Source organism: Propithecus coquereli, unplaced genomic scaffold, assembly GCF_000956105.1.
Source record: "Propithecus coquereli isolate 6110/MARCELLA unplaced genomic scaffold, Pcoq_1.0 Scaffold227, whole genome shotgun sequence".
Lineage (NCBI taxonomy): Eukaryota > Metazoa > Chordata > Mammalia > Primates > Indriidae > Propithecus > Propithecus coquereli.
In genome coordinates, this window is record NW_012147808.1 from 2,365,858 (window position 1) to 2,381,202 (window position 15,345).

The 15,345-nt window shown below is 51.5% G+C and overlaps 2 protein-coding genes across 8 annotated transcripts in view; both read left to right on the forward strand.

Moving 5' to 3' along the window:
* The first annotated feature begins 2,181 nt into the window (after positions 1-2,181).
* NR1H3 (nuclear receptor subfamily 1, group H, member 3) lies at positions 2,182-10,491 on the forward strand. Of its 7 annotated transcripts, none has more exons than XM_012645212.1 (10): positions 2,182-2,224; positions 3,513-3,592; positions 4,471-4,659; positions 5,046-5,312; positions 5,671-5,879; positions 5,986-6,165; positions 6,359-6,458; positions 9,607-9,720; positions 9,908-10,002; positions 10,195-10,491. In XM_012645212.1, the coding sequence occupies exons 2-10, from the start codon at positions 3,550-3,552 to the stop codon at positions 10,339-10,341; spliced, it is 1,344 nt and encodes a 447-aa protein (XP_012500666.1). In that variant the 5' UTR covers positions 2,182-2,224; positions 3,513-3,549; the 3' UTR covers positions 10,342-10,491. The 7 variants fall into 7 exon arrangements, with proteins under 7 accessions (XP_012500666.1, XP_012500667.1, XP_012500668.1 ...); XM_012645213.1 differs by having other exon boundaries at positions 2,204-2,257; XM_012645214.1 differs by having other exon boundaries at positions 2,211-2,224; positions 3,518-3,592.
* Positions 10,492-10,563: 72 nt separating this feature from the next.
* MADD (MAP-kinase activating death domain) overlaps positions 10,564-15,345 on the forward strand; it is a 52,054-nt gene continuing 47,272 nt past the window's right edge. The window contains exons 1-2 of the mRNA XM_012645210.1: positions 10,564-11,881; positions 15,141-15,297. Of these exons, the coding sequence (XP_012500664.1) occupies positions 15,236-15,297 (62 nt within the window). The 5' untranslated portion in view covers positions 10,564-11,881; positions 15,141-15,235. The remainder of the gene's footprint in view (positions 11,882-15,140; positions 15,298-15,345) is intronic.

Consider the following 15,345-nt stretch of genomic DNA (forward strand, 5'->3'; position numbering starts at 1 on the left):
GTGTTATATCCCGAGTTCCTTGAAACCAGGTATATCTCAGGGACATCTCTGACTATGCTGTTGTGCCGGAGCTTCAGGGGAGGGCATGGGGGCTGGAGGAGGAAGCTGGATTGGTGCTGTGGGTGCTGGGACAGAACAGTTCCAGTCCACAGTGGCTGGAGTCTCTGGTTTCTACTTTCCCAGACCAGCTGGGGCCTCGTGAAAATCAGAGCAGGAACCCACTCGAGAGGAGTGGAGAGCCATGTGCTCGTGACTCAGAGATGCCCAGACCAGGGTGGAGGCCAAGTGAGGGGATGGCCTTGTGATGAGGGGGAACAAGAGCAAAAGCTGGAGGCAGAAGTTTGAGATGGGAGTGTCACAGGGGCTTTTCTGAACTGTGAAAATGAATATATGGGCAGATTTTGCAACACCACCCAGCCTGCTGTCTTCTCAAATCTGCTCCCCAGCACCCCCCCGCCTGTTCCCCTCCCCACCCCATGCTTCCTCCCATCTTTCAGGAAGCTCCTTTCTGCTTCACCTTTCCCTGTCCTTTCTCATCCTGTTCCTTCTGTCCCACTCCCACACCCCATGTCCACTCTTTCCCTGTTCCCTCTGTTCTCCTCTCCCTGGTGCCCTGTTCATCTCTGTTTCGGTCCCTCTGGCTGCCTTCCCTGGCCCCCTGTCCTTCTATGCTTTAATGTGGGGCCCATGGGAACTGGAGTTCACAACAAAACAGGAAGAGCCCATGAGCAGGAAACTGGGAATGGGGCAAGGGGTGAATGACCAGCAGTAACCTCAGCTCCTCACCTCCCACATCTGGACTGAAGCATCTGCAAATGCTCCCAGCCTCTCCCCTGCAGCCCACCAGCCCTGGCTTCTTCCGTCTCAGCATTCCACTGGCCCATCAGACCTGATAGGCAACAAGACAAGATTGCCCTGGACTCTGACACAGTGCAAAAAGAGCACGCGGACTGCAGTAAGGACATCTGGATTCTGATCCCAGCTTGGCCACTAACTGTGTGGTCTTGGAAAAGGCCCTCACATGAGCCTCAGGGTTATCTGTCAAATGGAGCTCGGTTTACTGGTCCTCCCTCTCTCCTGGGGCTGCTCTGAGGGGTTGGTGCTGTATATCGAAACAAGCACAAAGTTCACAATGTATGGATTCGAGGTGATGGGAAGACCCACGGCCGAAAGGAGTGGGAGGGTAATGACAACTGCTGCCATTTCTTGAACACTTACTGTGTTTCACACATTGTGCTATGATCTATTGCTTCATTCTCACAACCTTATGTGACAAAACTATTATTATTATCCCTGTTTTAAAGATAGGGAAACAAAGGTTCAGAGACATTAGGTAACTTGCTTGATCAAGATCACACAGGCAAAAACAGGCAGAGTCAGGATTTGAACCCAAAAATCTGAGCCCAGAGCCCAAGCACTAAATCAACATGCTGAGTTGAAATCAACTAAAGTTAACAAGTATGGGATGGAAGAGGGCCATATTTTTCTTGTTTACTTACTCATTCAACAAACAAGGACACGGGACCTAGTCTGTTGCCTCCTCTATGCCAGGCCTTGTTCCAGGGCTTAGGGGGGACATAAAATCAATAAAATGTGGGGTCTACCTACAGGGATGGATTTCATGTGCTAAACGGCAGGGCGGGAAGACTCTGGCTACAGTCTCAGTAGATGCTGGACAGAGCCTGCCATCACTTCCGATTGGACTGTTCCCCAGATGAGGCAAGCTGCATACTTCTCAGGTCCATCCTGGGCTGGCACCTGGGTTGCCTGCCATCTGTCACTCCCACCTATCTCAGGCCTGCCATTGCTCATGGCCGACTTCCTACCCGCATATCTCTCCTGGCCTCCTCTCCTGTCACCTCTCCTTCACCCCGCAGGGCACTCACGTAAAGAGACTCCCTGGAAGGCCCAGCACCTGTCTCCACCCCTGGAGTTCTACCAGCTTGGCTGAGGCCTGGGGCGAGTGGAGAATGCTACTTGGCCTCTTCCCAGAGGCAGGGGAGAAGGAGGGAGGCTGGGAAAGCAGGCTGGGGCTCGGTGTCAGTGTCGCAATTCTGGGCCGTGCTGGGACCTTTGCTCTGCGAGGTGTCTATGGAGGGGAGGGAACTCGGACTCTGGAGGCTGCTGGGATTGGGGTGGGGGTGCCTGGGAGGCAGTCCTTCTCGAAGAGCAGCTAAGAGCCGTGGAGTGAGGAGAGAAAGGGGAGAGACCTGGAACTGTGCCGGTCGGCGGGGAAATGCAACTGTCTTAGTTGGGGGTAGGGGGCGGGGGTGGCGCTGGGCTGAGGGGGTGGCCGGCTGGGGAGGAGTCAGCCTTGCGGGGAAGCTGCCCCGTGGGCGTGGGCGGGAGCTGAGGAGGCGAGGGCTCCAGCCGGCTCCAGTCAGCCAGGCAGGAAGGAGAGGTGGCCCGACCCCTTGGCGGTCCCTCCCCTCAGCCTCTCCCCACAGTGCTACTTCCCTGGGGCTCCACGTCCCTCTTGTGCTCAGCTCTGGCTCACAGGCTGGCGGCACTCAGGCCTCTGGACGGGGGGACTGCACCATTCTCTTCTCCCAGCAAGGGGGCTCCAGAGACTGCCCAGCCAGGAAGTCTGGTGGCCTGGGGATTCGGTGGGTCTGCTCCTCAGCGGTGGCCTGAGGCTCTGTGTGCACGTCTGGGTTGGGGTGGGGAGATGTTCTGAGGATCTTAGAAAGGGGTCTCCGGGGAGAAGTTAGGGGTGATGGTGATGGAAGCTCAGGGCATGGACAGGATTCTATTTAGATCCCAGAATAACTCATGAGGGGTTCTGGGGGAAGAGGTCCTGTATGTGAAGTGGGAAGACTCTTGGAGGCAAGAGGTTTGTGCTGGGACCTTGGCAAGTGGCAGGAGTGAGCTTCTCTAATAAGCAGCGTGTTTCACTGGGTGGAGTGAGCCTCTATTCCATCTCCCAGTCCTGCCCAATTTGGCCGTCATTGCTGGAGCAAGGGGGAAGGGGCTCTGACAGAAGCAGGGCAGATGTGCCCAAACATTCCCTGATGGCCTGGAGAGTGGTTCTGGGGAGAAAGGCGAGCATGGTGGCTGGGAGCTCAGACTTTGGAGTCAAAGAGACCAGGCTTGGAGTCTTGGCTCTACCTCTGCCTAACTGTGTGGCCATAGGCAATTTACTTAATCTCTTTGAACCTCAGTTTGCTTATCTGTAAAATGGGCTTAAGAACTGAGCCAGGCATGGTGACTGACACCTGCTGTAGTCCCAGCTGCTTGGGAGGCTGACAGAGGAGGATTGCTTGAGCTCAGGAGTTCAAGGCTATAGTACGCAATGATCGTGCCTGTGAATAGCCACTGTACTCCAGCTCCAGCCTGGGCAACATAGTGAGATGAGGAAGGCATATGAAGCCTTAGTACAAGCTAATGATATATGGCAAGTAAGTTGGCTGATATTGTTAGTACTGATAAAAGGGCAGGATCAGAAGGAGAAGGGAGCCGAGGCCAGAAAGGAGTCCAATTCCCGAAGAGTGTAACCTGGGTCATTCCTGCAGGACAGTGCCTTGGTAATGTCCAGGGCTCCAGGAAGAGATGTCCTTGTGGCTGGAGGCCCCAGTGCCTGATGTTTCTCCTGGTAAGCATCTTCATTCCAGTCCTCTCCCCTGAGCCCAGACCTCAGGCTCTTCTTCTCCCTTAGGAATCAGCCTGCTTCATTACCTGCATTCTGCTGTCCTCCAGAGAGCAGTCCAGAGCTTGTTTTTAGTATTGCTTGCCTCCTGCCCAGATCACCTCTGCCGTGGTTCTGGTGCCTGGCCCATGCGGGCACCCACCCATCCTCCCCAATCTGGGCTTGCTGCTGGGGAGAGTTGGCATGCCTAGTGCTTACCCAGCTCTGGCTTTGAAGAGTTCTGTCTGATGGGAGGTAGATGTATGCCAGTCCCCCAAGGGAACAAAGGTTAACATCTTCTTTAAGGTCTTGAGGTACAGGGGACTACAAGTGACTAGTCCCAGAGCCCACACAAACCCTGGGGTCTCAAAGCCTGAGCTGGGGCTTTGCTGCCCTCTAAAGGTGGGGCTGGCCGGGCACGGTGGCTCACGCCTGTAATCCTAGCACTCTGGGAGGCCGAGGCGGGCAGATTGTTTGAGCTCAGGAGTTCGAGACCAGCCTGAGCAAGAGCGAGACCCCCACCCCAACTAAAATTAGAAAGAAATTAGTCGGCCAACTAAAAATATATAGAAAAAATTAGCCGGGCATGGTGGCACATGCCTGTAGTCCCAGCTATTCGGGAGGCTGAGGCAGAAGGATCACTTGAGCCCAGGAGTTTGAGGTTGCTGTGAGCTAGTCTGACGCCACGGCACTCACTCTAGCCCGGGCAAAAGAGTGAGACTCTGTCTCAAAAAAACAAATAGAAAAGGTGGGGCTAAGTTTGCAGTTTCCCAGCTAGGATGCTGAGGAGGTGTAGCTGGGATGGGGCCTGAGACCCCCTTTTGTGCCTCTCTTTTGGGGCTCAGACTCTGCAGTGGAGCTGTGGGAGCCGGATGCACAAGATGCAAGCAGCCAGGGCCCAGGAGGCAGCAACTGCATCCTCAGAGAGGAAGCCAGGATGCCCCAATCTGCTGGGGGGACTATGGGGGTGGAGCTGGAAGCAGCAGAGCCCACAGCCCTGCTCCCCAGGGCGGAGCTCCCTTCAGAACCCACAGGTGAGGAGCTTCTGGATTTGGAGGAGGTAGGAGCTCCCTGGATCTGGGACGGGTTCCTTGGAGCTCTTAACCTTATAATATCATGGTGAAGTCCAAAGGCTTTGGAGTTAACTAGACCTGAGTGCCCTGAGTGTGAATTTTGTCTCTACCTTAGACCTTTCTGAGCCTCAATTTCCTTATTTGTGAAATGGAAATAATAATTATGGTTGTTACAAGGTTCAATTCATGTAAGGGGCTCATATAGTACCTAGGACATAATGGCATTCAGTGAATGACAGCTTATAATAGAGAGACTGGACTTTGTATTACAAAGGGAATGCAGGTCACTAAGTGCCCAGGGCAGTGGCTGGGTGGGGGAGAACATTAAGGCTCTTCCCTGTTTCCAGAGCTCCGTCCACAAAAGCGGAAAAAGGGGCCAGCCCCCAAAATGCTGGGGAACGAGCTGTGCAGTGTGTGTGGGGACAAGGCCTCTGGCTTCCATTACAACGTGCTGAGCTGCGAGGGCTGCAAGGGCTTCTTCCGCCGCAGTGTCATCAAGGGAGCACGCTACATCTGCCACAGCGGTGGCCACTGCCCCATGGACACCTACATGCGCCGAAAGTGCCAGGAGTGTCGTCTTCGTAAATGCCGCCAGGCTGGCATGCGGGAGGAATGTGAGTGTCCAGGGCCAGAGTGGAGGGAGAGGCTGAGGGGAAAGAGGGGCGAGGGGAACAGGCGCCTGAGCCTGCAGGGGCTGCCCAATCTCTGGGTATGGATTAAAATCTCCTCCTTTGGGAGGCTGAGGCAGGAGGATCCCTTGAGGCCAGGAGTTCAAGGCTGCAGTGAGCTATGATTACTCCATTGCACTCCAGCCCCGGTGACAGAGCAAGACCCCATCTCTAAGAAAAAAAACACTTCTTTGCCTTTACCTAATGCTCTCTGCTTTTCTGGAGCCCCAAACCACCCCCTGTGCCCCATCCTTGCTTCCTGTCTCCCCTCTTTTCCCTTCCTCACGTCTAGCCCTGTCCTTAGGTGTCCTGTCAGAAGAACAGATCCGCCTGAAGAAGCTGAAGCGGCAAGAGGAGGAACAGGCTCAGGCCACATCCCTGCCCCCGAGGGCTTCCTCACCTCCCCAGGTCCTGCCCCAGCTCAGCCCGGAGCAACTGGGCATGATTGAGAAGCTGGTTGCGGCCCAGCAACAGTGTAACAGGCGCTCCTTTTCTGACCGGCTTCGAGTTACGGTACTTGACAGGTCTGGGGAGAAGTTCTTGCGCCCAGAGCACCAGTGGGCTTTTTGATGTCCGACTCAAAGCAGTTTGCCTTTTCCCTCCTTGCCCTCCTGGGTAGCCTTGGCCCATGGCACCAGATCCCCAGAGCCGGGAGGCCCGTCAGCAGCGCTTTGCCCACTTCACGGAACTGGCCATCATCTCTGTGCAGGAGATCGTTGACTTTGCCAAACAGCTGCCCGGCTTCCTGCAGCTCAGCCGGGAGGACCAGATCGCTCTGCTGAAAACCTCTGCGATCGAGGTGGCTGGAAAAGGGCAAGGGATGAAGGGAGGACCACAGTGGGATTATCTGTGGGAGGGTCCTCCAGACATCCAGCTGGGAGAGCCAAATCCACGGGGAAGTAAGGGATGAGGGGAATCAACCTTCCCTCACAGGGGCCATGCGGCAGGACCAGCCCTCCTAGCCATGTTTGAGGTTTGCTACCTGTGTGCAGGTGATGCTTCTGGAGACATCTCGGAGGTACAATCCTGGGAGTGAGAGTATCACCTTCCTCAAGGATTTCAGTTACAACCGGGAAGACTTTGCCAAAGCAGGTAGGAACTCAAATCACAAAGAGATTGGGGTTGGATGGTCAGGTGCTTTTGGTCATGGGCCCACAGTGACCACAGAGCCATAGGCCCAAGGTTTGGGTGGCTGGAAAGAAGGCTCCACTTGTTTTTTTTTTTTTGAGACAGAGTCTCACTCTGTTGCCCGGGCTGGGCTAGAGTGCCGTGGCGTCAGCCTAGCTCACAGCAACCTCAAACTCCTGGGCTCAAGCGATCCTTCTGCCTCAGCCTCCTGAGTAGCTGGGACTACAGGCATGCGCCACCATGCCCTGCTAATTTTTTCTATATATTTTTAGTTGTCCAGCTAATTTCTTTCTATTTTTTTAGTAGAGACGGGATCTTGCTCTTGCTCAGGTTGGTCTCGAACTCCTGAGCTCAAATGATCCACCCGCTTCGGCCTCCCAGAGTGCTTCCACTTGTTTTTTGAAGACAGAAAATTGGAATGCTCATAGGCCTCTCTCAACTGCTCCAAATAAACCCTTGTCCTGTGTTGCTTTAGGCCAGTGGTTTTCAAACTGTGTTCCAAAGAATCTGAGGGGTTTTGGAAGTGTCACCTTGGAGAAGAAACAGGGAGGTATAGGAATGTCCTTCATCCTTACTTCAGCCAAACAAGAAGCTCCATTTAAATCTGCACTATATATCGTGCTTCTGCATAACATTTTGCTTGAAGATAAGATTTTACAGCTAGAAAAGAAAGTTTGAAAATTACTGCTCCAAGCCTTTTAGTCATCACAAAATGAACACTCTTTCTCACATGTGCTCTTTAAGGATCCCGCGGGCTGATTTCCCTTACTCTATTTCAATTGCTTTTCCTGATGAACTGGAGAACCAGAGTTGAAATGTGGCAAACGAGCCCAGATGGGGCAGTTGTAAGATAAGAGTGAATTCTTCCATCCCCATCCTATATCGGAGTATTTTCTCCAAGAATTGGTTCACATTGCTGCTCTCTGTCTGATGCTCGCTCGGGGCTAAGCAGACAGCCTGGTCATATTCAATTGTTGGTAATGTTTGTGTTCCGGGAGCAGGACTAGGAGAGGACGGGAGGCTGAGGGAGTTTTGGAGGAACTGGCACTGAGCCCGCACAGGAGACTGAGGAGCTTAACAGCTGAGTGAGTGGGTCTGCAAAATATGGTTGATGCTGTAACTCCATTCTCAGGGCTGGTAGATCTGTTTCTAGAGCAGAGTCATAAAGCCTTCCCTCGTTTCTGATGACTCAGGCCAGCTCATGTGCCTCTTGTTGTCCCAAAACAGGCCACTCAGTGAGCTTTCTAGGAAGGCCTCCCTTAACTGTAGAGCATGACAGGGCTGTGTTGGCACCTCTTGCCTTCTGTAGTGCCCGGGATGCTGCCTGAATGTCTAGGCACCTAATCAGGGCGATTTGATGACTGTACCCAGTTTTAAAGCCTGGCCCTGTCTTCCTTTTCTACCAAACCACCTTTTCCCCAGATGGTTATTATCCCAGACCTTCTTAACTATGGCCTCCTTCTCCTTCAGAACATCCTCCTTTCTGAACCCTTCCCAGTTCTAGTGTCTCTGTGTTCCTTCAGCACTGGTGGACTTGTGCCATCTGAATTTGCACCTATTCATAGATTTATTTATATAAGCAGATTTGATGTCATCATGTTTGTCTTTCATATCTCATTTCATCAGTGAGGTCTTGGGGAGATGGAACAGGAGCTCTGTTTTGTCAGGTCTTCTTCCACCTCTACGTCCACTACCATTTGCTGCACGTAGTGGGTGACTAATCACATCGACGGTGAGCGCATTTGAGGCGTTCTTTCAGTGAGCGTTAGCAGACCCTCCCGAGTGCATAACCCAGTTCTTCTCTTAATCTCTGTATAATGGGGCTGTGTGGCACACTTTGGGGCTCAAAACCTCACCAAGGAATGCTTTATAAAATGGGGCTTGCCCGTTAAATGGATCAGTACACAAGTCTTGATAAACATCAGGTGAAAGTATAGGAAGTGACTAATTAAGAAGCCTCAAATGGAAAAGTGTAGCAGATGGTTGCTGAAAGAAATTTAACAAAGTTTAGGGAACAGTGTGGGGTGCAAAGACTTTGACAATGTTTATGGGAAAAGTTTTCTCTAAGTGTCATAACTTTAGGTCATGGTTTGTTGCACTTTAGTCTTCTCAGCAAGAAGACTGGTTCCATTAATTTTTTTTTATTATTTACTTTACATATGGTAATTACCATATATGCCACATATTATTCTAAGGACTTTATGAGGTAGGTACTATTATTATCTCCATTTTACAGATGGGAAAACCAAGGCCCAGAGAGGTTAAATAACTTACTCAAGGTCACAAAGCCTAGTAAATGGTAGAGCCAGGACTCGAACCCGGGCAATCTGGTGCCAGAGTCCACACCCTCAACTACACTGCTATACTCCCTATATTCCCTCTAGAGTGTGATACATGAAATGTATCTCTAGTATTCAAATAAGTAAGGCCAATTGCCAGTAAAAAAGGCTTCTTTATAAATAAAAATAAGAGTTGCCTCTATTTCTAGAAATATGGCCCTCAAGAATTCTAATTAGAATAACAGAATTGACCGGACACAGTGGCTCACACCTGTAATCCTAGCACTTTGGGAGGCTGAGGCAAGAGGATCGCTTGAGGTCAGGAGTTTGAGAACAGCCTAGGCAACATAGCAAGACCCCATCTCTACAAAAAGCTTAAAAATTAACTGGGCATGGTGGCATGTACCTGTAGTCCCGGCTGAGTTGAGAGGATTGCTTGAACCTAGGAGTCTGAGGCTGCAGTGAGCTATGATTGTGCCACTCTTCTCTAGCCTGGGTGACAGTGTGAGACCCTGTCTCCAAAAAAAAAAAAAAAAAAAAGAATAACAGGTTTATTATTTAATTTAGCACCTTATATGTACCAAGCACAGTGCTAAGTGTTCTGCATGCTTTATCATGGAACCATCACAACACTCTTATGAATAAGTTCAGATATGATTCCCATTTCACAGATGAGGCTTAGAGAGGTTAAGAAACTTGCCCAAGGTTACACAACAGAGCCCTGAAGACTTCTTAGTGAGTTCCTAGTAGTTCCCTAAGTTGAGGAGTTGGAGGAGAGAAGGAAGTTCCTGCTATTCCTGCCACATGCCTCAGCCTCCCTTCTTCCTCCCCAGGGCTGCAGGTGGAATTTATCAACCCCATCTTTGAGTTTTCCAGAGCCATGAATGAGCTACAGCTCAATGATGCCGAGTTTGCTTTGCTTATTGCCATCAGCATCTTCTCTGCAGGTGTGGAGGAGGGGCAAAGGGAAACCAAGAAAGAGACTTGCACTAAGGGGTGGGGGAAGGCTCTTGCTGTGTTATTTTGGGATGGGAGAGGTTGGGTGGGGCATATCCCGCTTTTTTGGTTGTGATGTGGGGTATAGAACTAAGACCCTGGCCAGACCTGCTTTTCAACTCTGTTGGTGATCTATAGACCGGCCCAACGTGCAGGACCAGCTCCAGGTAGAGAGGCTGCAACACACTTATGTGGAGGCCCTGCATGCCTACGTCTCCATCCACCACCCCCATGTGAGTCTCCCCATGGTGCCCTTGCTCTTCCTCCAACAGGTCCATTCCCTGACACACCTACTTTCCCTTCAAGAATCCCCCTCTACCTACATTGTACACAGAAAATTCTCTACCCCTCCCACAACTCCCCTACCCTTTCTCCCCTTCTCTGGGGAGAGGCAAAGGCTGCACTTGTCCCTCTCCTTTCCCCAGGACCAACTGATGTTCCCACGGATGCTAATGAAACTGGTGAGCCTCCGGACCCTGAGCAGTGTCCACTCAGAGCAAGTGTTCGCACTGCGCCTGCAGGACAAAAAGCTCCCCCCGCTGCTCTCTGAGATCTGGGATGTGAACGAATGACTATTCTTCCCCCATATCTTCTGTTTTCTGGGCTGGACGGCTGAGGCCCCATGGCTGCCTCCTAAAGGTGGAGCTGACTGAGAAGAGCAAACATTCCTGGGAGCTGGGCAAGGAGATCCTCACGTGGCATTAAATGAGAGTCAAAGGGTTGGGAGTTTTGTGGCTGCTGGGCAGTGAGGGGCCTGCTAAAGCTGTGCTCCATCTGAAGACTGTCCTGGCCCCACCAAACCGATGAACCTGGGGGCCTCTTTGCACAAGGTTCTCCACCGCCCTGCTCATCCTGCCTCCACCACTTCCTGTTTCCCCCACAGGGCCCCAAGAGAAATTCTCCACTGTCACTCTGTGGCTTGGCCCCAAATGCCTTGAGGCTGCCTCACTGATAGGCCTGGCACTGTTTGAACAGGAAGATAGACCAAAATGAACACGGAATGAGCGAAACCAATTTCTGGATTGGGGGTGGGGCACAGCCGTGGAGGAGAAAGCCTGTGTCCTTTAGGATCCGCCTCCAGACTCAGAGGAGGGAGACAAGTCACAAGTGACACAAGTGACAGCCTTGGCATCGAGGGACCGGGGGGCTCCTTTTACTAGCCCATCGCGCCATATGGGTAAATGAAATGCTGAAGATTAGACCCCCCCTCCCTTACCCTTTAGTGTTCCAGGTGGGATCGGGTTATCTTTCTGTGGGAGAAGTGGATTTTCAGAACTAACGCCTCAGCTGTGCACCTCACGTGCGTGTGTATAATGCCTTAGGTTTTCCGTTGACGTCTGAAAAAAAGGGCACAACCTGAAAGACCCAGGGCCGGTTTTCGGCCCCCAATCCCTGTGGGACAGGAGGAAAGGCCCCCTGAGGCCACAGGGAGGCTGCCTTGTGGCGGGTTTGGCTTCTTGAAAAGACTGGACTCCACTTCCCAGCGGGCTCCGCGGCACTGTTCACGCCCCCTTCCTTGGTGCGCGTGTAGGTGATACCGCGGCCGCGCCTTAGCCTCAAGCCCCCCCCGCTGTCCCAGAGTTGGTAGGCTCCGTCGCTCGGGCAGCCGGCTTCCCAGCCCTGGCGGCCGGGCACTTCCAAGCCGCGTGCGGGGGGAAGGAGGTGAGGAGTAGGGAGAGGATCAGAAAGTCTCAGGTGCAGTGTATCCTGAGAAGTCACTTTCAGATTAATCAATATTTCGTCGAAATGGGCTCTATTACCATGTGGGATTAAAATCTGTGTGAGGAACCTAAACAAAAGGTATTCCTTCGGGTCCTCCCCTTGCAACTCAGTGGCGCTGGACTGGCCCAGCACGCCCCGTCTCGTTCCCACCTCCACACGCATAGGCGTGTGCGTACCGGCTTGGTGCAGCCCAGTCCCCCCCAGGGGTGAATGGTACGACCCCGGCCCCCCTCGGCCTCCGGCTTCCGCACCGAGTCTGAGAGGTACGCGCCCCCCGGTGCGGACGCGGAACTGGCGCCAGCTCGGAGCGGCGCCGAGCGCCGGAGCGACTGACGCTCCGCTGCCGGGGGACGTCCGGCCGGGCCTAGCCGGTCCCCCGAAGCTCGGAAGGTAGGAGAACCTGGGCCACTGGGGGCCTGGAAGAGTATTTGGGTATTTAGGGACTCCTAGAGGGAGACAGGGGCTCTAGGAGGAAAGCGTCTCTGAGAAAGCCCTAAATGAGTGAAAGGGCGTGGAGACTCGGGAGGGAGTGAGGCGGGGGTCGGAGGAGGAAGGGGACGGGGCCGGTGGCGTGGGGGACACTCCGGGCCGCCGAGGGGCTGCAGGCTGCGGGCTCCGGCGCAGCTCTGGGCTGCTCGGCTGGATTCCGGGCGGGGGCGGGGGAGAACTGTCCAGCAGGTGAGGGGGCGGGCAGAGCTGTCCAGCCCCGGGCCCGAGCCTACACGAGCATTTGGCGTTGTGCGTGTGTGCGTGTGTGTGTGCGCGCGCGCGCCTCACTTTTGGTTATGATTTGGAGAACCACGCTTGGTTTTTTAATAAAGATTTTTTTTTTAATTGATGTTTTAAATTGACTTGCTGGAGACTGGAGACACCATTTAATCTTTCCGGCAACCGCTCCCCTCCCCATCCTCGTGCATCTCTAAATTCTTGCTCCTTTTCCTGTCCTCCTATCTTCCCTAGCCCGGCCAATTGCCTGCCTCATTGCTCCAGTTCTCCCTCACGCTGGACCAGTCTGTGCTGATGAGCTTGCAAGGTCACTGCCTGGGGATGGGGAGGAGGGGAGGAGAGCCTCCTGTTGTGCTCACGTCAGCAGAGATGTCATATCGCTCTCCGGTTCCTGTGGCTTTACTATGAGATCCTGCCTAAAACGGGGGAGGGACAGATACAAAGGGTTGGGTAGCATGGCCATTGTAGGCTGAAAAGGCATGGATAAATTAAAGGTTTGTGGATTCTGAATCTGCGTCTGGATGGAGTGGTTGGTGATGTAGGACTTCAGCAGAGAGGTATGCATTTTGAGCTTGATGCCTTTGGAATCTATGGAGATAGGAACCAGGGGCTCCACATTAGTAAATATGGTTGAGGCAAGAGGCAGAGTCTGAGTGTGGTTGGTTGTGAAGACTGTGAGTTGTGGGTGGCGGTAGAGGATTTAGTCTTTGTGGGGAGAGAATGAGAAAAAAAGCCTTGATTATCTCTGCAATCTGAGTGACTGAAGACAGTGGCTGTTGATGAGATATGAATCTGTAGCTAAAAATCTATCCTACCACTTGTAGCTAGAATAGTCACAGGATTTCAGGGTCCTTGTGGCTCTGGAAGGAGATGAGGACTGTGAATGACTTGGGTTTTATCATACAGTGCTCAGTGGAGAGGAGCTGAGATCCCACCAATGCAAGAGAGATCCCAGGCCTGATCTTTGAGATTTTGGCTGGAAAGGGCTCCTGGCTTTCAATGTAAGATTTCAAGGCTTAGCCTAGAGCTCTGGTCCTATAAATTCTGTTTTACTTTAAGCTACTTTGGCTCTCAGTGTAGACATTTCTACATAATTCTTTTTTCCTCTAATCCCATGACAAATTAACCACATAATTCTTCATAGGACAAATTGTGCTTTCACCCATATCCCATTTCATTTCTCTATTTCCCTGCCCTTCTTATTCTGCTTAGGAGGAGCCGAGCTCAGCTTTATACTGGTGTCCCACCTTCTGTAGTATGCTCATGGCTCTGTAGCAGTTGGGAGAACCAAAGGGCTGTTTGGGTTCATTAAGCGGTGGTGATGCCGGGAAATGAATATATGGCATGTTTGGGGACTTGGTGGTGAGGAGATATCACCATCAAAAGCCAGTATTAGGACAAAATACAAACTAAAGACAGATGGGGCAGAAGATAACCTAATTATTGGCACGTGCTGTCAGTGGAAGAGGTGTGTCCAGGCTCAAGGGGAGTAAATTGTTATGGGCCCTGGCCGACTCTGAGTAGCAGCTGCTAGCACTGAGCGGTCACCAAGCAGGGGAGGGGCTGTGGCTCTGCTATAAATAGTGCTGGGAGCCAGAGTCACTATGGAGATAAAACTGAATCCTATTACCTGCACGTCCTCTACTGGGAGCAAGGGAAAAAGGGGAGCAGTATTTTGAAGATTTGAGAGGTGATGCAGATGGGTCTTGTTTATTATTAGGTGGAGAGAACAAAGATAAACTTTTCATTATCTAAATCAAATAGGACTTTAAGCACACAGGGAGTGTATATGTCTGCATGTATGGGCGTGCACGCAGTAGCAAACTAGGGATTGGGGTGTGTGTGTGTAGTGTAATGGGATTCTTTGTGTGTACACTGAAAAAGGTCTTAATAAGGCCACATGCAGAACACAGAGGTAAAATCCTGGAGCACTGGAAATAGCCCTGTAGTGGAGTGAAACATTTTATTTAGAGAAATGTGTGGGTACTGGTTCATAGGGGAGGCCACTGCGTTGGTGCTCTGGGACTTGGACCCTAGCTCAAGCTAGCCAATAAACTCCTTTGCCATTTGCAAAAAAAAAAAAAAAAAAAAAATGTGTGGAGACCTAAGAGGAAATAAATTAAAATTAAGACCATGTAAGCTTTTCCTAATTTTAGGACATGGTTTAGAAATTCCCTGAGCACCTTTCCCTGTCCTTAGGATTTCTGCATTGAATTCATAACCTATGTAATATATAGTAGGACAAGCCCTCATCTGTATGTATTGTGTTACTGGTTCCTATCCTGAGACCAGAATAGAAGAGAAAGACTATGATTCAGCACCAAGGGCAGAGCTAGCCGCGGGGCCCCTTTCTTGCTTGAAGGGGGAGAAAAGTATAATAGTTCCGATAAAGCAACTGGGGCATGGACATTCTTCATTTGAGATCGCATGGGGTAGAATAGCCAGCTGTTATTGTCTGAGTGCAATTAACTAGACAGGCTATATGATAATTTCACATCAAGCTGAATGTAGAGTGTTGAAACAGAATAATTAGGTTTCTGTCTGGACCTAGAAGTGCAGATTAGTGCTGGTTGATCTTGATCCACCCTGGAGGGGTCCTGAAAGTGACTCAGTTTTTATTATCATAATGACTTAGCTCAGATGAGACTGCCTAGGTCTGTTTTCAGAAACAGAGCCCCAGGGGTTAGGCTGGAAATGAGCTATTGGTAGAGATGGGTAGGTGAGCCATTATTTATCCTACTTCCTGACATTTGACTCTGTGAGCTCATAAGCCCAGACACTAGAATAGGCAAGCATCAAGTTTTCCTATCTTTAGTATTAAAGTGGAAGAACTTCTGACCTGTGCCCCTGGCTGGGATGAAGTTGAGAGGGGTGAGTCCCTGAGGCACAGCAATGGATCTTATCAGTACTTTTTTCCTATTAGACTTGGATTTTCAGATATCAGAATTCCTCCTGGGAACACTGACTCCTTGCTTGGTGCCCTGAAGTTGCTCTGCGATGAACTGATGAATTGGAACCATGGTGCAAAAGAAGAAGTTCTGTCCTCGGTTACTTGACTATCTAGTGATCGTAGGGGCCAGGTAACCAAGAAGAGACTGATTTTTGTCTTGTTGTGGGATAGCCACAAA

Bases quoted from the DNA above. Each gene is read 5' to 3' on its own strand.
- NR1H3 (XM_012645212.1), top strand. From the start codon at position 3,550: ATGTCCTTGTGGCTGGAGGCCCCAGTGCCTGATGTTTCTCCTG. The intron at 6,166-6,358 runs GTGGCTGGAAAA...ACCTGTGTGCAG, and splicing joins TGAAAACCTCTGCGATCGAG to GTGATGCTTCTGGAGACATC. The intron at 9,721-9,907 runs GTGTGGAGGAGG...GGTGATCTATAG, and splicing joins CATCAGCATCTTCTCTGCAG to ACCGGCCCAACGTGCAGGAC.